The following is a 24,906-nucleotide window of genomic DNA, read 5'->3' on the forward strand; positions in this document are numbered from 1 at the left end:
AAACTTGGACATCAAAAACTAGATTGCTTAACACTGGACTAAACTTTTCCAATAATCTTTGCAGTCTGACCCTTAATCCACACTCACAACACGTTTACCTTTTGTAAGTGTGTGTGTGTGGTGGGGGGGGGGGGGGGGGGCAAAGTGTATTTTTTCAAGTCATGTCTTTACCTTGAAATGAGACCTGGGTTTATGGCTATCTGTGAAAATAACTGGTGTGTGTGTGTGTGTGTGTATGTGTGTGTGTGTGTGTGTGTGTGTGTGTGTGTGTGTGTGTGTGTGTGTGTGTGTGTGTGTGAGAGAGAAGAGGATGCATCTAAACCACAATCCTAATTTTGCTTTTAATCATCAACTCTAAACTGGTACTGATCATCAAACAAAAAAAAAAAAAAAAAAGCATTATTCAACAATGATCTAATTCCATATTATTAAGCTAAAACACTGTATATAAATACTTGACAAAAAATTATATTCTTGTTTTAATACTATACCCAAGCATAAGCAAACAAAGTTTGTGCATGAAGTCTCTTCACAACTAGTCTACTTACAACTAATCTACACAAGTAGATTAGTTGTATAAATACTTTACACAAACTTTGTTTGCTTATGCTTGAGTAAAGGTTTAAAAAAGGATATAATTTCTTTTCAAGTATAATATCCTTTGTAAACAGTGGTAAAATTTTCTACAACTATCTCAGCCAAGAATATTTAATAATACAGTGATAAACCATTGAACTTCTCGTATATAGAAAATAAATAATTTCTGTATTGATTTAAACCATTCTATCTTCCTAGGTCTGACAAACCATTGAAATACCTGTACAAAAACATTATATCATTAATGACAATGATATAATGTTTTTGCATTATAGAATACTGAATTCAACAGCCTCTATATACAAGTAGACTAGACTAAAAGATATTGTTAAGATACTTCGCGTACAAACTTAGCTTATGTTTGGGTAAAGAATTCAAACAAGAATATAATTTCTTGTCAAGTATAATATACTTTGTAACCCAGTAATAAAACTTTCTACATTTCTATAACTAATACTAATTACAAACTATTAAGAGAACCTACATTTTGATATATCTCAAGAATAGTTCAACTAAATACTTTGCAAAAATATACCTATTTAATGATGTGGTTTAGCAATTAACATGTGGAAATAAGAAATTTTAGCGGTTTAAATTAAACAATGCATATTTTGCTTGGGCAAATGCATACCATTATAATATCAACCATCTTTCACAAACAGTATCAAATTATGCCACATGTTCATCATGAAGTTTAACAAAAAAAATCTGCTCCAAAGAGCTAACACTACAAAAATGACCGTCCCGAGTTTTTTTTTTTTTTTAATATGTTGATCCCATACACGAGAGGTCGAGGGACTTACAGGCACATCAGTGCAGTGTGGGCGTGCAGAAGAGGACTGAGATAGAAGTTTATTAATGTGTTTTTTTTTAAGAATTGCATTGCAGGTTGTAGTTGTTTGGGAATACTTCTTGAGGAAGACTGTTCAAGAGGACAGAGGTGGAAGGAATAAAAAAGGATGAATAGAAGTAGATTCGGTGTTTTTGCAGTTGCACAGTCAAGGGATGCTGGGCAGCTAAGAAATGAAGAAGTGAAGGAATAATTGTTGCCAATTCACTGGAGCAGTGTCCATGGAAGTACTGCACCTGTGAGATAGAAGTTGAAGTGAGTCTGTAAGAGAGGGATCGTCTATGAGCCTAACAGCATGCTTCTGAATGGCATCAAGGATTTTTTAAGACAAGTTTAAGGTGCACCATCCCAAATATGTAAGCAGTATTCTAAACATGGACAGATTTGGAATATGTATATACCAGTCCGAAACAAGGTCTGGTAGGCCGGTTCTCCTTGAATTCTGACTCGAATTTTGAAGACTCGAAAGGGGGGTTCCACCCCCCTTGGCGCCCCTTTGAAGTCTTTAAAAATTGAGTCATCAGAATTCGAGGAGAACCGGCCTACAGTTTGGAACTCGGGGGTTGAGCACCGTAGGCGCCAGGGTGGGCGGAATCCCCTTTCGAGTCTTCAAAATCCGAGTCATCAGAACTGAAGGAGAACCGGTCTACCAGTCTGGAAAAAGGGGGGCTCCTCCCCCTGGCTAAATTGAATAACTATTGTAATAGATATGGTATGAAGGTCAGCAATAAAAAGACAAAGACAATGAGAATAGGCAGAATCGTTCAAAATGTCAACTGCATTGTGAACGGAGATCCTGTAGAACAAGTAAAACATTTCACCTACTTAGGCACAATTTTTAGTGAAGATGGTAAATTAAATATGGAAATAGACAACAAAATCAATAAAGCTGATAGAGTAGGAAGTCAATTGAATAAATTCATATGAAATAAGAGAGAAATTAGTCGGAACACTAAATTAGCTGTATATATACAAGACAGTGTTCAAACCAGTTTTAACTTATGGATCTGAGAGCTGGGTCAGAAGTGAAACACTTGACCAAAGACCACAGATATGAGAATCCTGAGAAAGATTAGAGGTGTGAACAGATGGCATCAATGGCAATATCATATTAAAAACGAGGATATTAGGAAAGAACTTGACATTGTCAGCATCCAGGAATGCATTAGCAGAGCTAATCTCAGGTGGTATGGTCACTTAAACAGAATTGGCGAAGAAAGATTGCAAAACATGTGTTCTCTGCCAAGTTGGCAGGAAAACGACCCAGAGGAAGACCAAAATATAGGTGAATTGATACGGTACAAAGTGCCTTAGACGGTCTTGACAAGTAACAGACTGATCTGGAGGAAAATTGTAGATAGGAAGTTAGCAATGATGTAAATTTTTCATGTAGAACTATCATATTGGGACACCCCTTGAGGGTGCATGTCAGGAATTTGATGATGATGATTATTATTGTAAGAGTTTAAAAACAAGAATCAACCTTAGAAACAGTGACAAACTTTGAAGAAAATATTCACTGATTCAGCCAGGAAGGCATGTGGCATTGTCTGCGTGGGGGTGGGAGGGGGGGGATAAACTCCATGCTGAACTCTGGAAGAGGCAGTCATGAAAAAGAAGAGGAAAGTACATGGAAAATTCACAGCAAGTGCTCTAAAAAGAAAAAATGTAAGAAAGTGAAACAAATAATGTGTTAAAGTAGCTAAACAAAAGCAAGAAGATAGGGTAAATATGAAAAAAGTTGGAAAATATCTTGTAAGCTACTGAAAATGCCTGTAGAAATGGAGGAAAAAAGTAATTTAAAAGGAATTAGAAATGATAAAGATGACATGAATACAAAAGATAAAGATATTCTAGATGTCTGCAAGACTACTAAATGAAATCAGAAGTAACTGCTCTGTGAGCAAAAAAAAAAAAAAAAAATTTAAGAATGCAGTCAGGAAAAGTTGAACAAGTAAGGCGAGAAAAAGCCAGAAATCTGAACTTTGGAAAGGTGACTGGAGTAAATGATCATCACCACCCATTGGTGTCTGCTGGTATGTTTCACCATTCTTTGCCAGGTGACAAATCATGCAAACTCTTTCTGCAAAACCATTCCTTCATATAATCTACCCACTCTCACCTTGGCCATCCTCTTCTGTTTATACCATCCATTGTACCAAATATCAGGGTTATGATCTTTCTGATGTTATCCATTCTACAGATATGTCCAAAAAAAGCTTTGGTTTCTTTCAAATTATTTTCTTTACTGTTAACTTTTGCACCCATCTAATTTGCAGAATCTTTCTATGACATGTTCTTTTGAAAGCCAATATTTGTCTGGCAGAGTCTTTGACCATTATCCATGTCTCACAACCACAGAGAACACTTATGAATATGCATGCTTCCAGGGGTCTTAGCTTTAAAGGAAGGCTCACTGATTTACTTTGCATATCTTGTCCATTGCCTGTAGGGTTTACTTTTGCTTTTGTTATCCAAGATCTTATTTTTTTTTCGAGAGCAACATGTTGCTCTCGAAGTACATGAAGTTCTTGTCTGTTGACCTTTATTTGATTTTTCATCTTCTCTCCAAATATCATTGTTTTTGCTTCATTGATGTTCATTATCATCTCATATCTCTTTTCTTCTTCACTTAACTTCAGTATTCTTTCTAGTTCCTTTTCATCTTCTTAAATAATGACTATCCCATCGGCAAATTTTAGATTATTTTTGTACCTTAAATTGAAATTACCCTTACATTATCATTATAAGATATGACAATGTTATTTGATAACTTGATATCTTTAATTTGATATGCTTGATGAGAAATGCTCACACAGAGAAGTTCATCTTTTACAGTGGCTGCAATAGATAGTTGAAAAATTCTGATCAGAAGAGTGAATTAGAAAGATTGGAGCAGAGCTCTTGTATTATGCATATATAAAAACACTAAAACAATGAGAATTACAAATGCATTTCCCTACTGAAAATGCTATGGGTAAGATTTATGTGAGCATACCTGGGAAGACACTAAGAAAAATTTACTGTGCCCTTTGCTCATGATGATGATGATGTCTTACCATACATAAGATAAAATATTTGTCAAATTATTTTAATTTTGTGATTGTTTAACTAAGAAAAATGATGTAATGAAAACTTGGAGAAGAACATGTGTGTTTAGGCCAGAGGTTGCAAAAAACAAAGACAAATTGTTAAGAAATCATAATAAATATAACAAGGATCTGATTTTAAGTTTTTGGAACTAGAAATGGCTTATGACAAGATACCTGGAAAGAAGATCTTCAAAATGCCACACTTATATGGTTTAAACAAGGGACATTATATAAAGTAATTACTAAATCACTTAAGGAATTGACAACGTAGATACAAATATAAATTAAATTACACTTTAATAAATATTTCCGATATTTCTGCAACGTCACATTGCCATCTTCAAAAGGAACTTATAAAAAAAAAGGCATGTGCATGTAGGCACTACAACACAGTAACTGAGAATAAAGTGATGAAGCTATTGTTCTCCTAAAAGTACTGATGGTGCCCTCTAGTTTAGGTGCTCTTGGCCTTTGGGCTGAAGGTCTGCTGATGTAAGCCTCCCAAATTTGGGGCAGTCTCATATAACCAAATTTGTTGAGGTTTGGAGAGTTTCTTAGGGCTGAGGCTGATTCCATAAATAGTCTTTCAAATTTGTATTTGCTATGGTGTATTACTGTAGCTTTCTTCCACCGTATTCTATGGCGTGTATCCAGAGCATGGTCTGCAAGACCAGAATGGCTGTACTTGTGAAAACAGATATAGTTCTTGTGTTCCGAAATTCTGATATTCACTGTCCTGCCTGTTTGGCCAAAGTAAGACAGTTTACAGCTGCAAGGGACCTGGTATACACCAGCTAGGTCTAGGGGAAGTGGTTGGTCTTTAGTGGAGCAGATAAGGAATGCCAATTTTCTGTATGGTCTGTAACAGGAGGTCAAGTCATGTTTTTTTAAAATTCTCTTAATTTTTTCCGAGGTGTCTCGGATGTAGGGAATGGTTATGGATTGAGAGTAATCCTTGTTGTGTATGTGTGTGTGTGGGGGGGGGGGGGGGGTTGTGGTTTGTAGGTTTCAATATTTTTTTGATTTTTTCGGTGAGGAGGGTAGCCATTGGATGAGAAAGTGTTGATGTGATTTAGTTCAGTATTTAGGGTCATGTCGTTAGAACAGATTAGTTTAGACCTGTTATATAGTGTTTCCACCACTCCATATTGTTGTGAGGGGGGGGTGGGGAAATTGTCAGTGAATGTACCTGCCTGTATGGGTGGGTTTTCTATAAACTGAGAAAACTAAGATTCCATCAGACTGGCGGGTGACTAGTGTGTCTAGGAAAGGGAGGCTGTTGTTTTCCTCTTTTTCCAGGGTGAACTTGATTCTGGGTTGTTGGTTGTTTAAGTGTGTTAAGAAGGAGAGGAGTGTATCAGAGCCATGTGGCCAAATAGCAAATACATCATCAACATAGCAAAGCCATGTGGTTGGTTTTTGTGGGGCAGAGGCTAAGGCTTCAAAGGTCTCCATAAAGAAATTGGACAAGGGTGGGGAGAGTGGTGAATCCATAGCTGTCCCCTCTATTTGTTTGTAGATTGGCATCCCTTATCCGCTCCACTAGAGACCAACCACTTCCCCCTAGACCTACCTGGTGTATACCAGGTCCCTCGCAGCTGTCAACTGTCTTACTTTGGCCAAACAGGCAGGACAGCGAATATCAGAATTTCAGAACACAAGGACTACATCCGTTTTCACAAGTACAGCCATTCTGGTCTTGCAGCCCATGCTCTGGATACACGCTACAGAATATGGTGGAAGAAAGCTACAGTAATACACCATAGCAAATACAAATTCGAAAGACTATTTATGGAATCAGCCTCAGCCCTAAGAACCTCTCCAAACCTCAACAAATTTGGTTGTATGAGACTGTCCCAAATTTGGGAGGCTTACATCAGCAGACCTTCAGCCCAATGGCCAAGAACACCTACTTAGCCCACTAGAGGGCACCATCAGGACTTTTAGGAGAACAATAGCTTCATCACTTAATTCTCAGTTACTGTGTTGTAGTGCCTATGTGCACGTGCCTTTTTTTATAAGTTCCTTTTGAAGATGGCAATGTGACGTGGCCGAAATATAAAAAATATTATTAAAGTGTAAGTTAATTTATATTCATATCTACATTGTCAATTCCTTAAGTGATGTAGCAATGCATAACCAACTTATAAGCCTGTCTATGAGAATTACCATCTTCCATGGAGATGCGATCGCACGGAAGGCCAGGCAATACGGTAAAAGGAAGTTGAAGTTGTCTAGACAATTAAATCATCTAACTTTTCTAAAAAGCTGCCGGGATAATCAGGTAATCCCGAATTGTGTAAAATTCAAGCACCGTTTTATTTCACAAAAAGCTGTCCGTATATATAACCACACCAGCTATGCCTTGCTGTGGGAACAAATCGCCGCTACGTGGTTTCTCTCAGCGGACATTAACAAAGCTATTTGTGCTTTTGAAGAAGAGCTTTCGTGCACTTTAAATCACAAGCTTTGGTCAATTTTACATGACGTCTCATGTACCACTGCAGACAAAGAATTTGAAAAAATATGAGGTCGACAGATGAAAAAATTCGAAAAATTAAAAAAAACTCTACCATCAATCGAAAAGTTCCTGCCAACACCGTAATCAACCTTTCTTCAGTCACCCTGAAGCACTTATCGTGCTTTCACGTAGCCATAACTTCGCCATTGCTCCCAGAAAAATACCTAGTGAGGATATTATGATCCGGATCGAACGTGGAATCCGCCACCTTCCAAATCAAATCGCCAACAGTGTAAGACTGGATGTAGCTTGTGTCCTCTCCAAACCAAGACCACCAAAAACCAACATACCCAACAAGGAATATAAAGCTCTGCAGGAAATGAGGAATAATAAAGAAATAGTTATTACCAAAGTGGATAAGGGAAATGCAACCGTACTACTACCAAAGTGGATAAGGGAAATGCAACCGTACTACTTAACCAAAAGGACTACACCGGTAAGCTGAATGCTCTTCTATTAGATCGGGCCACTTACCTCCCTATCAATTACAATCCCACCAACTCTCAAATTAGAAAACTTCACAGGCTCCTTAAGAGAGTCACTTCTTGGCCTGTAGAAGTTACCAACAAATTAAAGCTGTTCAACTCTATACCCCCCCCCCATATTTATGGGCTCCCAAATCCCAAATATGGCATTGATTCTCCCACATACAAATTAGCCAAACATTTCACCAAAGCGCTCACACACTATACTGGCAACACCACATCACCTTCACACATAAAAAACTCAGCCCACTTCGAAGCCAGCATAGAAAACATTGCACGTCAGCATACTGACATAATGGTCAGCTTTGAAGTCTCTTCCTTATTCCCAAATGTCTTACTCAAGGAAGCTTTAGAGCTAATCCAAACTAAATTTTCTCCCGCTATCTCAGCCCTATTTCAGTTCACAATGAACTCAGGCTATTTCGTTTGGCAGGGAAAATTCTACAAACAAATAGAGGGGACAGCCATGGGTTCACCACTCTCCCCACCCTTGGCCAATTTCTTTATGGAGACCTTTGAAGAAAAAGCCTTAGCCTCTGCCCCACAAAAACCAACCATATGGCTTCGCTATGTTGATGATGTGTTCGCTATTTGGCCACATGGCTCTGATACACTCCTCTCCTTCTTAACACACTTAAACAACCAACACCCCAGAATCAAGTTCACCCTGGAAAAAGAGGAAAACAACAGCCTCCCTTTCCTAGACACACTAGTCACCCGACAGCCTGATGGAACCTTGGTTTTCTCGGTTTATAGAAAACCCGCCCATACAGGCAGGTACATTCACCAACAATTCCCCCCCCCACACACACACACACAACAAAATGGAGTGGTGAAAACACTATACAACAGGGCTAAACTAATCTGTCCTAACGACATGACCCTAAACACTGAACTAAATCACATCCTCAACACTTTCTCAGCCAATGGTTACCCCCCCACACACCAAAAATATCAAAAAAATATTGAATCCTACAAACCACAAACACCCCCCCCCCATCCACAACAAGGATTACTCTCAATCCATCAACATTTCCCTACATCCGAGGCACCTCGAAAAAAAATTAAGAGAATCTTAAAAAAAACATGACTTGAGCCCCTGTTACACACCATACAGAAAATTGGCATTCCTTATCTGCTCCACTAAAAACCAACCACTTCCCCTAGACCTAGCTGGTGTATACCAGGTCCCTTGCAGCTGTAAACTGTCTTACTTTGGCCAAACAGGCAGGACAGTGAATATCAGAATTTCGGAACACAAGAACTATATCTGTTTTCACAAGTACAGCCATTCTGGTCTTGCAGACCATGCTCTGGATACACGCCACAGAAAACGATGGAAGAAAGCTACAGTAATACATCTTAGCAAATACAAATTCGAAAGACTATTTATGGAATCAGCCTCAGCCCTAAGAAACTCTCCAAATCTCAACAAATTTGGTTGTATGAGACTGTCCCAAATTTGGGAGGCTTACATCAGCAGACCTTCAGCCCAATGGCCCAAGAACACCTACTTAGCCTGCTAGAGGGCACCATCAGGACTTTTAGGAGAACAATAGCTTCATTCTCAGTTACTGTGTTGTAGTGCCTACATGCACGTGCGTTTTTTTATAAGTTCCTTTTGAAGATGGCAATGTGACGTTGGCAAAATATTGGAAATATTTATTGAAGTGTAATTTAATTTATATTTGTATCTACATTGCAATTCCTTAAGTGATTTAGTAATGCATAACCAAAGTACAAGCCTGTCTACGAGAATATATCAAGTAATACGCAATCTACACTGGAGATATAGATTGTCAGCAATGAGAATTGAAAGAGGTACAGGAAAATTATTTGATGTTAAAATCAAGTGTAAGACAAGGATGAAAATTATCTGTTTTTATTCATCAAATGAACGGAAAGTGGCATGAGGCATATCAAATTAAAGATGGCAACATCAGATCTTTACTTTATGTAGAAGTTATATTCTGAAATAAAGCTAGTACCAAAATATAAGATTTGACAATTCAGACAGATAAGATATTAATTTGACAACAATAGTCAACAGGAAGTTAGTAATTATGTAAACATTTCATGTGTGCTACCATAATACTTTGTACATACATCCTTTTGTATATAATTCCTGATATCCTGAGAGTGCATATCAGGAATTTCATGATCATGATAGTTCTGTCTTTTAAGATACTTCTTACTAAATATGAGACATTTTCTTTGGATTTTATTGGACCGTTATTCTTAATAAATATATGTATACAATCGTCAACCAGTTTCACCAGCTTAGGTCTGTCTAGCTTCTTCAGGATGAGAATGGTTACACTAACATTAAATGTAATAAATTTCGTTTAATCCTTTATCCATGTGTGAGCAAACAAAGTTTGCACCTGAAAATATCTTCAGGACTGGGGTAAGGTAGTACAACACCGGGCAACTCATAGCAAAGGTGGACCAAGCTAACATCACTCCTATCTTAGTATCTCCCATAATGCAAAACACATCTTCTTGCGGATATGTATATGTTATGCATTAAGGGAAGGGCCACTACCCAGACTAGTTTTGACCTTAATTGAGGTCTCTTCAGTGGGAGCCAGGCCCAGAAGTGGAGATACCAGGCAGAAGCAATAGCGAATCATCTTTACCTATAAGAGTTGCCAAAAGATGTGCCACACTTTTTATTAAATTACTCTGGATTTAGAGAAAGATGTTGAAAGTCTATTTTTCACTTGGTTAGACTATAATAAATTTAGTTTAATCCTTTTCCAAGTGTGAGCAAACAAAGTTTGCACCCAAAAATATCTTCAGGACTGTGGCAAGGTAAACACCGGGCAACTCGTAGCAAAGGTGGACCAAGCTAACATCACTCCTATCTCAGTATCTCCCATAATGCAAAACACATCTCCTTGCGAATATGTATAATGTTATGCATTAAGGGAAGGGCCACTACCCAGACTAGTTTCGACCTTTATTGAGGTTTCTTCAGTGGGACCCAGTCCCAGAAGTTGAGATAGGTAGAAGCAATAAAAAGGTCATCTTTACCTAATGTACCTTACGATGTACCTTAATTTACCTCACATGTACTACCTTACTCCAGTCCTGAAGATATTTTCAGGCACAACCTTTGTTTGCTAACACTTGAATAAAGGATTAAGCTAAATTTATTATAGTCTAACCATGTGAAAAATAAACTTTCAACATCTTTCTCTAAATCCAGAGTAATTTAATAAAAAGGTGGCACACCTTTTGGCAACTCCTACAGGTAAAGATCACCTCGCTATTGCTTCTGCCTGGTATCTCCACTTCTGGGCCTGGCTCCCACTGAAGAGACTTCGATAAAGGTCAAAACTAGTCTGGGTAGTGGCCCTTCTTTTAATGCATAACATTATACATATCTGCAAGGAGATGTGTTTTGCATTATGGGAGATACTGAGATAGAAGTGATTTTAGCTTGGTCCACCTTTGCTACGAGTTGCCCGGTGTTGTACTACCTTACCCCAGTCCTGAAGATATTTTCAGGCGCAAACTTTGTTTGCTCACACTTGGATAAACTAAATCTATTATAGTCTAATCAAGTGAAAAATAAACTTTTAACATTAAATGCTACAACAGAAAAATGCAGTAAAGACCTTAAAATCAGCTTAAAAAAATTTTAAGGTTGTTACTGCATTCTTCTGTTGTAGCATTTAAGGTTAGTGTAACTGTTCTCGTCCTGAAGAAGCCAGGCAGACCTAAGCTGGCGAAACTGGTTGACGACTGTATACATATATTTATTAAGAATCATGGTCCAATAAAATCCAAAGAAAATGTCTCGTGTTTAGCATTAAAAAAGGAAGAAATATTAACAATCAAAAAGATACTTCTTACTCTTGTTATTATGTCCATCCACCTAGATCTTGGTTTTCCTCTGAGTCTTCATCCTGCCCATTCTGTTTAAGTGACCATAGCCAGCTCACTCTTTCCTAAATACTAACAACGTCAAGTTCCTATCTATTATTCTCATTTTTAATATGACACTACCATTTATGCCACTTGTGCATGCCCTAATCTTTTTTCAGAACTCTCATATCTGTGGTCTCCAGTCTTTGATTCAATGTTTTATTTCTAATCCAGCTCTCAGATCCACAAGTTAAAATTGACTTGAACACTGTTGTATACAGCTAATTTAGTGTTTTGACTAATTTCTTTCTTATTCCTTACAATTTTATTTAGCTGACTTCCTAACATACCAGCTTTACTAATTCTGTTGTTTTATTTCCATATTTAATGTATCATCTTCACTAAAAATTGTGCCTAAATAGCTGAAATGTTTTAATTGTTATAAGACATTGATTGGTGTTCAACCTTTTTTACTATACGAGCTACTTTTCTATAAAAAGTTATTCGGCAATCTACTCTCTTATATAGATCACGTTCCCCCCAACCTCATATCTGATTACACACAAATAAACAACTAAAAAAATTACACAACTGAAAACTTTATTTTTGTATTTAAAAATTTATTTATCACTTTTAATTATTTTAATACAACATATATATTTTAATACGACAAAAAAAAAAAATATATATATATATATATATATTGGAATAAAATATTTCTCTATTTTGGAAAACCAAAGTTAGAAAAAACAACAGATTGATTACAGGAAATGCTGGTTGATTAAAAAAAAAAAACATTTCATGTGCAATTTGGCATTGTTTGGACCTCGCAATATTTTCATGGTCAAGTTGATATGAAGAAGTGGCCAATCGCAAATAATCATCCAAATGATCATTTGTAATTTGGTTTTTCTTAATTGATTTTTTAAGACGGTCATTTTTGAAAAAGCGGATTCTGACAAGTATGTCGATCCGAAACATGACAGAATTTTTCGCGCAATATCAGTTAATATTGGGAATTTTTCATGTGCATACTTCCAAATGACTTCATTGTTTATTGATTTTAAATGTAAACTATTCTCCCAAGTTCTACTTCAGCTTGGTTTATATCAAACAGCCCATTAATTTTATTCGAAATTTCTGTGCTGTTCAAGTTTTCTTGAAATGGATTACTGATAAAAGATACAATCATTTCAGTTTTATTAAAATTTTTAAATCTTGAATTTATTTCTTCCTCAACTAATTCTATTTCATGAATAAATTCTTTTAAATCATAGCGAAGCATTTCTTGATTTTGTTCAAAAATCAAGAAAAATAAATATGGGAGATGTCTAAATTTGTAGTCATTGATATTTTTCTTTAATAAAAGTAAGTATTGTTGGAAAGTTTTTTTTATTGAACATGTCAATTAAATTTTTATCTCTACCTTGTAACTCTAAATTTAAATTGCTTAATTTCATACAGAAATCTACTAAAAATGATAAGTGTAACAACCATCTTTTATCACTCAATTGTGGATAAATATCTTCTTTCTCATGAAGAAAATTTTTTATATCGTTAATTAATACAAGAAACGTTTCTAAAAATTGACTTCTGCTGAGCCAGCGAACATTATTGTACAACAGAAGTTCCTATCATCATCTGCCTGTAATTTAAATAACTGCCATTGCAGGGCTTTTCCTTGAACAGAATTTACAATTTTAAATGTAATATCCAAAACAACTTTTGTGTTTAATCTTTTACTACACAGTACTTGTTGGTGAATAATACAGTGGTATGTTAAAAAATCTGGATATATGTCATCGTTTTTACATAATGAAATGAAGCCTGATTTATTACCTATCATTGCAGGAACACCATCAGTAGTAATAGACACAAGTTTAAAAATCGGAAGTTAGTGTTGTTTCACAAATTCATCAAATGCCGAAAAAATTTCTTCTCCCCTAGTCCTTCCCGATAATGGTATAATTTTCAAAAGTTCTTCATTACTTGGATAATCTTGAAATACCATGCGAATAAATACCATTAACTGAGCAATATCAGTGAAGTCGTTTGATTCATCAAATTATAATGAAAACGCAACACACTGGTAAATGTCTGACATTTACCTGGCCTGGAAACTTTTCTCTGGCAATTGGAACTCTTCCTTTCGGCAATTTGAAACCCTGTCTGCAGCCTAGAAGTAGTTTCTCTCTATCAATGTCTCAAACTGAGAAGCTCCTTTCTGGAAGCGGGAATCTCCTCTCTCAAACAACATGGATCCGGGCAGTCTCTCTGACGGCGACTCTGGACCAGGCAGCCTCCTCTCTGACAGCAATTCTGGAACCGGGACCCCTTTTGCTTGCTTCAGTCCCTTTTTATTAGGCCTCCTCTGAGACTTCGCATTAAGTTTGGCAACCCCCAAAGAATCGGTATGAGTCTTTCATCTTAAGTTTCAAGTTCAGCACGCCTTTTGTTCTCCGCTTTCTTTTGATTGTAAGTTGCCGGCCATCGGAAAGTTGTTTGAACTCTGTCTGATTGACTTCGGAGATGTTTACACTTAGAGCCTGCAAGCCTTTCTCATACATACAAGTTTCAATAACAATCTTTCTAATGCCGTCATGTACAGCTTCGGCAACAAAAACATTGCCTTTGTTTTTAACACTCTAACATATTCTTATTAAAGGTAGTATATACAGTTAGCTTCAAAAGAGTTATTTACAAAAGCATCTAATACAAACTATACCGAGACAAACAAAGTCTATTTTTTTTATAACATTCACATGGGACTTAACCTAAGTAAAAAAATCTATGTAATGTGCTTTGAAATATTTAATATTTAAGCTACAATCGAGTTTTTACACTTTGCTTATAATCTTATTCACTCGGCTCGCTGTTTGACTTCCACTGATCCAAATTAATTCATTTACCCGAACTTATAAGAAAATTACTGATTTGACAATTTTAACGAAAAATAAATAAACAATAGCAATACACTTAAAGCGAATTAAAAGTAATACAAAATAATGATAAATAAAATATGTTTTCAGTTTTAATTAAATTTGTAAGGAAGGAGGAATACACAAGAGATCGACCAAAAATCGCTCCACGATCGACAGGTTGAACACCCGTTATAGGATATAGTTAATGCTTTTATTGTCAGGGAATCCTGTAGACTTGTATTGAATATATTTAGGAGTATAACATTATCTGCATAAAGTAAAGAGCTAAGATTATTTTGGACAAATTCTGCAGAAAAAAGAATATAGGAGCATCAGTCTTATATTGCTTATAATAAACCTGAAAGGGCCAGCTTAACAAAACATGGTGTAGATACCAAACATAGAATCTTCTTGACAAGAAGATTCCAAGTTTCCCAGTTTTGATATCAGGCTTAAAATTACTTTCCTTTGCAATGCAATTCATATAGATGATGGATAACAGTGGAAATAATGTGCATCCTTATCCCATACCTGATTTAATATCTAACATCTTCCCTCACCTCCTTCAAATTGTAACTTGTTTTTATAGGTGCTTGTGTCATAGTAATAAACATTTTTAACAGGTAAACATAAGAAATGTTAATCAACACTGGATGTACAAATATTTTGACTTGAAACCAAATAAGCCATTATCAGTGTAGGAAATAGCTATACAAGGTAGAATGCTAACAATGGATTATTTAAAACAATATTAGCCATGTGTACATATCATATGACAACACTGAGATATGATTATAGCACTAAAAAGAAAACTAATGACTAAGGAGAATGAGACTTCCCCATATTTTTGGTAAAGACATACTATCGTTCCAATTTAAGTTCATGTAGTGTATTAAGGCTTTAACACTTTCCTTAAATAAATGTTCATATTTAAAGCAATAATAATAATAATAAAAGTAATTTGGTTCTTAACAAGAAGATTCTATGTTCAGTATTTACACATGCTTTGCTAAGCCTTTCAGGTTTATTATAAGCAGTATAAGACTGATGCTCCTATATTCTTTTTTCCACAGAACAACCAGTTTGTTCAAAATTCACCATGAAAGTTGAAAAAGATGGTAAACTGGGTTATGGACATTTTCATTTCGGTATACTAACTTATAGTATACAGAACTGACTTCTGTATACTATAAAACAACCTTCATTTGTCAATACATACATGTATGCTAGATGCAGGGCACCAAATTAGAACTTTAAATCTTTCATTGTTATAACTGAATTGTTTCACTTATTCACTGTAGCATGTGAACTGCGACATGCTGTTTGATTTGAAGATGCTGGTTTGAAATTCAACAAAACATAAGCCAGTTAATAAACATCCTTTTATAATTTATTGTCTTTGTTGTTGTAATATCATTAAAATAAGTTATGAAAAAATCCTGTATACATACTTTTAGAAAAACAAACATTTCATTTCTTGTTTTTATTAAAACTTTTTTCCCACTTTCAAAATTTTCACAGCTTCAGTATTTTCAAAATTACACTGGAAATGACGAAAGAAAAAAGGGGAGAGGGGGGGATGTAATTAAACATTTCATAATATAATACATTCATAATATATACATGTATCCCTTGCTTAATGCAGCGAATTTAATTGCGACAATCCCTTTATATACGCACCTTCAAATTTAGCATGCAAAAACATGCAAGCCTCGAAGAGTGTTTCCTGGCAGAGAGAAAGAAGTTGTGAGCAGGACGACGTCATTTCTCCCATTAAGCATTAAGAGTGAGTGTATTACAAGCTCCAATTGTTCTGCTGTATCTACAAATTACGTTCTTCATAAATTTTTTCATTCAAAAAAAATTTCATCCAAATTCTCTTAATGATCTGTGAATTTGAGATGGTGAAAATTTTATTATTTTCCATCAAATACGACATCATTACTACAACCCATGGACATGGGTGTCATTGAGTTTCAAGGCCTATTTTCTTAAAAAGACATTCTCAAAGGGTAGAAACAACAACGGGAGAAAATGCAATTACGCTCCAAGAATTTTGGAAAAATTTTAACATTATACACGCAATTGAAAACATTCATGACTCGTGGGAGCAAGTGTCTTCTAGCTACATGAGAACTGTTTGGAAAAAACCTTTTGCCAGAATGCGCTACTGGTGGTTTTCAAACTGTAAACAACGTGGTTTGAAGAAATCGTTGCAATTGGTGAAGACCTTGATTTTGATGGTGTTGATGCAGAAGATGTTAAAGAATTATTGGATTCAAATTGAAAAGATTTCAGCGACAAATATCTTCTTGAAATTGAACAGCAACGTGCATATGAAGATAATGAACAAATGGAATGTGAAGATGAACTTCCAAAGGAGATAATAATCAAAGAACTGGTTGGGATATTTCGCAGTTTAGAATCGCTTAAGCAGCAAGTAATGAATATGGATTCAGATGTTAATTGAAGAATGATTGTTTTGGCCGAGGTCTAGAGAGTCATTTTGCTTGTTATCATAGAATTTATGCTGATAAGAAAAAACTGAAACTGTTCAAACGAACTCTTAACTATTTTTGATAAAAAAGTACAGTAACTAACGTAGGTACAAGCATTTATTAAACATTTACTTTGCATTCATTTTTTATCTTGCCTAAAAGAGTACCATATAAAACTAATCATTAATACAGTAATTAATCATGGACGAATTGTACTTTTACCATTAATTATTATATTTGATTAACGCGATGTTGATATACGTGGTAACATCCAGGGATTAATTAATCGCATTAATCAAGGGATACCTGTAATACAAATGATTCAAATGGATTTTTCCTTACAGAAAATCATAAAATATTAATTTGCAATATAATTAGTCACATATTTCTTAACACACTTAAAAAAATAACTCACATAATTGTTGATTTTCCAACATTGTTGCTACGAGCTGTTCCTGTAACTGTGTTAGCTGAACTTCATAACATGCTTTACAGTAATCATGAGAGGAGTCTTTTTCTGAATGAGTACACTAAAGAAAATTATATATGATGAGTATAACATTTATATTCATGAATGTTCACTTAAATCAAGTTTCAATATCAAATGACAGCATTAGCATTTTAAGCTTCATTAAAATAATCATATCTGGAAAAAATGATTATAACTTCTAATTATTCATTTTAAACAATCTTATCAGAGGATCAAAAACTTCTATTAAAAAAAAAAAAGTTTATGACACTTGTTCCATATGCAGTATATTCATATTTAAAGCTAGAAAATTCTGAAACCAGAAGAATAATTTATGTTCTTTTGGTTTTTACAGAAATTATTTGAAAATAAAATGAGACACCACAAATAATTTTTATTAATCCTACACATGAGAGGTCTTAACAAGTGTAACACAACAGTGCTATATATGGAAATCTATTAATGTGTAATGTAAGAAATGGAGATTGTGCTCACTGGAAAAAACATTGGAAGGAAGACTGGACCAAAGGACAAAAGTATGATGGAATGAAAGATGAGACTGAGAAATTGGGTTTGGTAAGTTTGGAGCTGAACCACACATGGATGTCAACCAGTACCTGCCCACATTCATACACGATTAGAAGAAAGTGGAAGAATAATGATGGCCAGTTCAGCGGAACAGCAGCCAGTAAAATAACTACAGAAAAGATGTAATGCAGAAAAAAAGAATACTCTCTGTTAAGCAAATTGCTCTCTTCTGGATAAAATCAGCATTCTGTGGGATGTTTTTGATGCCACGCAAAATGCTTCTTCACGCATTAGATGTAATATCTGTTGTGACCAAGACTTCATCTTCTTTAATGAATACAGTGCTATATATATATCTTTTTCTAGGTCTTCCTGTTCTTCTCTTATTCTTTGGTTTCCAACTATAGACTTATTTTATTATTCTATCTTCACTTCTCTCCACATGTTCAATCCATTTTCTTTAAGTTGCTATCCCAATTGTTTATTGCTTGTATTTCACATTGTTTTCTTATATCTGTATTTTTTATTTTATCTAATCTAGTTTAATTTATTATTTTTCTTAATATATCCATTTCAACTGTGTTTAACATTTATCTTGTTTTTCTAGTGTCTGGTCTTGTTTCTACATTATGTCATAATGTAGAAATAGGCCTGATTACTGCTTTATAAATACAGTCATACCCCAAAGTCATGCGGTAGGTGGGACCAACAAAAAGCGCGCAAGTCGAATTCGCATAACTCGGGGTATAATTTTGCATGTAATTTATATATACAAACATACAAAATATTAGTTAATTGGGACTAAAGGTTTACAAAAACACCTATATTTTTTAAGAAATATAATCATAATTGTAGTTTTTCATACTAAAAAAAAAAGTTATTTCGATCTTGATGATAAAATCTAATAAATTAGTCTGACGGCATAATGTCTTTTTCTTGTCACACAAAATTTCTTCATAGCAAGCCAATAATTTTTTATTCCTTGCCTTGTGGCTACAATTCGTTCCTTGTTAGAATCTATGTCCTCCAAAATCTGTAAACCTTTCTTAATTAAGCTGAGACCCTCTGTTAATTTTGCAATTGTCATGTGCTTTTCTGGTAGAACTGGATCTGAGGTTTCGGTCTCTTCAGTAGCACTTTGCTCACGCATCTCTATGAGCTCATCGATTGTAAGCTCCTTGTTATGCGAGTCTAATAGCTCGCTGACATCTTCACTGTCGACTTCTAAATCTAATTGCCTTACAAGGTTGACTGACAACGTATTCTATTGCCTCAGCAACTTGATCAGTTTCTGGCAACATTTCCATTTCACATTTAAAACAGGATGGACAAAGTTTTTTCCAGATACTATTCAAGGTTTTTTGGGAAATTTCACCCCGATAATCCTTACAGCATCTAAAACATTAAACTGTTTACAAAACTCTTTAACAGACAGTTGTTCATTTTGCCTCGTAGCTTCATTCAGACTTGCAAACAAACACCGTGTGTAATGCGCTTTGAATGTTTTGATAACTCCTTGGTCCATCGGTTGAAATAAGCTAGTTGTATTTGGAGGCAAGAAAACTTTTACTAGTGGATCAAAATCAATTAAAGTTGCAGGAGGGTGACCAGGTGCATTATCAAAATTTAAACAGAATTTTTTTAAACTGGCAATAACATTTAACTTCAGGTATGAAGTGGTGACCAAACCAGTCTTCAAAAATAGAAGCTGTCACCCAAGCTTTAGAATTTGACTTCCAAATCACTGGTAAGACAGCTTTAGATTTATTTTTTTAAGAGCTCTTGTATTACTGGCGAATGTGGCCGGCGCCGGAAAGATATGACTAGTGGTGAGGCATGAAGCGGGACGGGAATACGTACATATAAGAAACCGCGTAACTCCGGATTCACATAAGTCGGGGTATGACTGTATTCTGGTTTTTGTCTATACTCTAAGATGTTTATTTTTCCATATTGTTTCACTCAAGCATCCTGATATTCTTGCAGCTTTTGCAACTTGTTCTCTGACTTCTAGATGTGGCCTTTCTTTCCCGTTCAGTTGTATACCTAAACAATTGTAATTCATTATTTGTTCAATAATAGTACCTTCCAATTCTAATTTGCATCTTTGTGGTTCTTGTGATATTGTCATACATTTTGTTTTAGTTTTTGATACCTTCATATTATATAATTTTGCTGCTTTATTAAATGTATGTAGTAATATTTGTAGCCGAGTTTCATTTTCTGCAATTAATAGTACATCAGCATAACATATATGATGGAAGTTTTTTCACTTGGCTATAAGCAAACCAAGTTTGCACCTGAAGTACTTTCAGGACTGGGGCCTTTCAGGACAGAGGAAAAAAAAAATTCCATGAACTTATCTCTTCTTCCCTTCACATATTAGGCCTAGTGGCCTGTTACGGGACTATCCTTAGTCCTTCTAAGCCATACTCGTCCCGAGGATAAGGTGGCTAGCCCTATGCCTCCCGGTGTGTCCTATGTCTGCAGATGTGTATGTTCATGGGGCCGGTTTACTTGCTTGCGGGAGAAAAAACCTCAGATAAACTAGGAAGAAAAACCCTGCAGTCCAAGACCGGCTAACTTGGCTATGTCTGAGAAAGATCCTTAAGTTCCTCACATCAGCGATGGGAATCTAACCCATGGCACTCCTTTCCCAGGAGTATGGTTGGGAAGCACATAGCCACTTGGCTAACCAAGGGGACTAATTTATCTCTAATACAGAGAATTTTAATAATAAGGTGTGACACCTTCTGGCAACTCATATAGGTAAATATGACTTCTCCATCACTTTCACCTTAGTATCACCACCTCTGGGTGTGGCTCCCACTGAAAAGACCTCAATAAACGTCGAAACTGGTCTGGGTAATGGCCCTTCCCTTAATGCATAGCATTATACATGTCTGCAAGGACGTGTTTTGCATCATGGGAGATACTAAGGCAAGTGATCAGATCAGAACTTACTCCACCTTTACCAAGAGTTGCCCCAGTCCTGAAAATTCTTCAGGTGCAAACTTGGTTTGCTTACACTTAGATAAAGGATTAAACCAAATATATAACTGGCTCACATAACATATAGTTCTTCTTATTCTATTATTTATTTTCACGCCTGTATTTTGTATTTTTGGGTCATGGATCCCATGCTATCAAGCACGTCCCCAGGTTGCAGATAGGGGAATGGCCTCTGGATACAGAAGTTAGCTGCAAATAAACAGGAAAACCTGTGAATATGCAGTATTGGACAATGGGATGGCATCTACCAAGAGAAAGTGGTGGGATAGACAGTGGCATGGTTATCTCTATAAAAAGCCACACATTTGCACTGACGGGGATGCGACATGGTGAGATGTAACTGCCATTCAATAAGTTACAGCCCACTGGAAGTTAGGGTGGCAACAACTTTCATCCTGATCAGCAGAAGATCACCATAAGTGACAACGGTGTAAAGGATACTGTGGTAGGTGGATAATCATGAGGAATGAGAAACGACTAGTACACTGAGCCTCTCTAGAAGGCTATTGCTGAACAAGGATGGCAAGGGGATACCACCCTGTTCCATTTTTCCCTAGTAAGATAGCAGTATGGATGGACATTCTAAAAGATAGTAAAGCACACAATGGCTCAATACTTGTGCATGGCAAGGGAAGAAGCAAGGCTTCCCAGGTCGTAAATCAGCGAAATCCTTGTACATTCATTGCGACGTGGAATGTGAGAACCCTCTAAAAATTGGAAAATTTGAAGAGAGAAATGGATAGATTTAAAATAGCCATGTTGGGAATTAGTGAAATGAGATGGAATGGAACTGGAGACTTTTGGAGTGGTGATTACAGAATCATTTATTCAGGTGACGAGACAGCAAAAAATGGAGTCGTCGTAGTTCTCAATAAGGAATGGGAAAAAAGAGTAATCAACTCAGTAAAATGTAGTAGCAGATTGATAATAGTAAAACTAGAAGCAAAACCAACAAATATTATAATAATGCAAGCTTGCATGCCTACTAGTGACCACAATGATGTAGTTGAGAGAGAGTATATGTAGATATTGAGAAGCTAATCAAACTCACCAAAAAGGAAGATAATCTTATTGCCATGGGTGATTGGAATGCAGTCATTGGTGAAGACAAAGATGGTAGAGAGGTGGGAAAGTATGGACTTGGATGCCGAAATGAAAGAGGAGGTAGACTTTTGGAGTTCTGCCACCAATTCAATCTGATCATTACTAATACCTGGTATGAGGTACCAAAAAGAAGAAGGTATACTTGGAAAATGCCAAGGGATATAGGAAAGGACCAAATAGATTATATCAGTGTTTCTCTACCTGTGGTCCGCAGGCAGACTTAAATTAATTAAATAAATATATATTTTTTAATTATCTAAACAAATTAAAATTGAATAAGTAAGTGAAAATTATTGAAATCAAATGGAGACTTAAAAAAACAACAAATATCGTCAGAATGTTCAAAGGCAGAAGAAATAAAACTATATTGTTGTTCACTTCACCCTTTCTATTATTCGTCATTCTGCCGCTAAATTTGTAGCAGCAGAATAACAATAACAAAAGAGGGGTGAAGTGAACAACAATATAGTTTTATTGCTTCTGCCTTCCCTTGCTGTTTTGTCAGATTTAAAATAAACATGTATTATCCACATTTCAACCACTGGCTTGTTGTTTGTTGATTTTTATTATTGAAGATTTCCCTCCTTCAACCAAGGCTCAGTATATGTTGAGAAGTGCTAAGTGATATTTGGACAAAGTGTGTCCTGAGTTAACCCCAGTATTATATATTTATATATTTTTCGGAAACATTTTTTAATAATGGAAAAGTGGCTTAGAATTAGGACTTTGAAAAGAAGGACAAATGAAACAGGTAATGCTAACCCTAATTGTGATACAAGTGTTGTAACAGCAAGTAAATCTGATACTATTAAAGAAGAAGAAACAAGCAGCTCAAAGAAAAAATATAGTAGGAAATATAACAATTCATATTTGGAATTCGGATTTACTTGGTGTAGAGATGAAAGTGAACATGTAGAGATGAAACACCTCAATGTGTTTTGTGTTATGAAGTGTTGTCGAACAAGTGCATGAAACCTGCGAAACTCAGACGACATTTAGAAACTAAACATTGTGATGTGAAAAATAAACCAATTGAAATTTTTCAGCGACGCTTAGGGACATTAAATCATGGGAAAGATATAGTTTCAACCATGGGTTCCATTAATAGCAAGGCACTGGAAGCATCCTATCTCTTAAGTTTGAGGACAGCGAAAAGAGGGAACCTCATTCTATCGGGGAAAATATGCTACTTCCAGCTATAAAAGATGTGGTAAAAACGATGTTTGGCAACAAGTTACTAAAAGATGTTGATTTGATTCCTCTTTCAAATGACACTGTCAGTCGCAGAATTAATGATATGGCAGGTGACGTAAAATCTCAGTTAATCGAAAGAGTTAAGAAGAGCCCTTATTATGCGTTACAAATAGATGAGACTACTGATGTTATGAATGATGAGCAGTTAATATGCTACACAAGATATGCGCACGATAACAACATTCATGATGATATTCTGTTTTCTAGAACATTGCCATCCCGCACAACCGGAGAAGAAATATTTCACACACTCAATAATTACATAATACACAAAGGGATCCAGTGGGGAAAATGTATAGGCTTCTGTTCAGATGGAGCTCACATCCTTACAGGCAGGCGTAGTGGGGTTGTTTCTATGGTCAAGGAAGTAGCTCTGGATATGAATTGGGTACATTGTTTCATACATAGGGAAGCATTAGCCTCCAAAGGAATGCCACCAGAATTTACAACTGTGTTATATAATGCTGTAAAGCTAGTTAATTTTATTAAAGCTCGACCGTTAAATAACAGGTTATTTTCAGTACTCTGCGATGAAATGGGCAGTGAATATATACAGGGTAGTGAAAAAAACTAGTTTTATGGATTAATTATGTAAAAGACAGACAATTTGCATTTTTCCAACATTGAAATCCTTTTTAGTGGAAAATGATATTTTTGTTGATTCTGAGTTTCTGGAAAGGGTTTGTGACCACCTCAAAATGAAACAGAATTTTGAAACATACTTTCCGAATAACTTTTATAAGAAATTTCTGTGGGTTCGCAATCCATTTCAGGCTTGCAGTCACGAGAACGACCTTTCGTTATCGAAAAAAGAACAGTTAATTGAGCTTGCAAGTAACAGTAGATTTAAAATGCAATTCCGTGATCTTGGTTTGGTTCGATTTTGGATCTTGCCTTCAGTGAGAAGTGAATTTCCCGAATTATCTGAACAAGCATTGAAAATTGTCATGCAGTTCTCTGCAACCTATCTTTGTGAGAAAGGATTTTCATCGCTCTTTCAAATAAAAACAAAATACAGAAATCATCTTTGTGCGTGTGCTGATCTTTGACTGAATTTGACCAATATTGAGCCAGATATCCAGCAACTTTGCAAGTGCCGAGAAGCTCAACCATCTCATTAAAAGTAAGTAGTAACATAATTAGATCATATTATTAGTTTAATATAAATTAAAACTTTGTTCAATGATGATACACTTTTAATCGTTTACTTCCAAAAAACATGCTTTTAGATTTATTATGTTATAGATGGCAAAGTTTTTACGAAATGTTGGTAATTCCTACTTAGGTTTTTAAAAAAAATTACAAAAAGTCAAAACGACGTATAGGGAAATAAATTAAAAACACTGTTTATTTTTGAAGTAAACTTTAATTCCAACATTCTAAAATGTTATTTTTCTTGCTTTTTTGTTCGCAAAATCAATGACATTGTCGAAGTCTATTTCATCACTCGGTTGCTGTTTTATAGACAGTAAGGCAAGATTTCTTAAATGCCAAAAAAGTGCCACCAGGGGAAGATCGCCATCCCCCCCTCCCCCAGTTATGCCTCTGTAACTTAGTGGTCCATAGAACTGTTTTCAGCATTTTACTGGTCCTTGGCCTCAGAAAGGTTGAGAAACACTGGATTATATTATGACAAGAAATAGAGTTAAAAATCAAGTAAAATCATGCAAAAGTTACCCTGGAGCTGATGTCAATGGTGACC

The 24,906-nt window shown here is 35.6% G+C and overlaps 1 protein-coding gene across 1 annotated transcript in view; it reads right to left on the minus strand.

Moving 5' to 3' along the window:
• LOC150108436 (GRAM domain-containing protein 4-like) overlaps nt 1-24,906 on the minus strand; it is a 458,431-nt gene that overhangs the window by 400,465 nt on the left and 33,060 nt on the right. The window contains exon 3 of the mRNA XM_090390467.1: nt 17,253-17,367. Coding sequence (XP_090246593.1) covers nt 17,253-17,367 — 115 coding nt within the window. The remainder of the gene's footprint in view (nt 1-17,252; nt 17,368-24,906) is intronic.

Source organism: Typopeltis vanoorti, chromosome 3, assembly GCF_054136105.1.
Source record: "Typopeltis vanoorti isolate ZY-2024b chromosome 3, IOZ_Tvanoo_1.0, whole genome shotgun sequence".
Classification (NCBI taxonomy): Eukaryota; Metazoa; Arthropoda; class Arachnida; order Uropygi; family Thelyphonidae; genus Typopeltis; species Typopeltis vanoorti.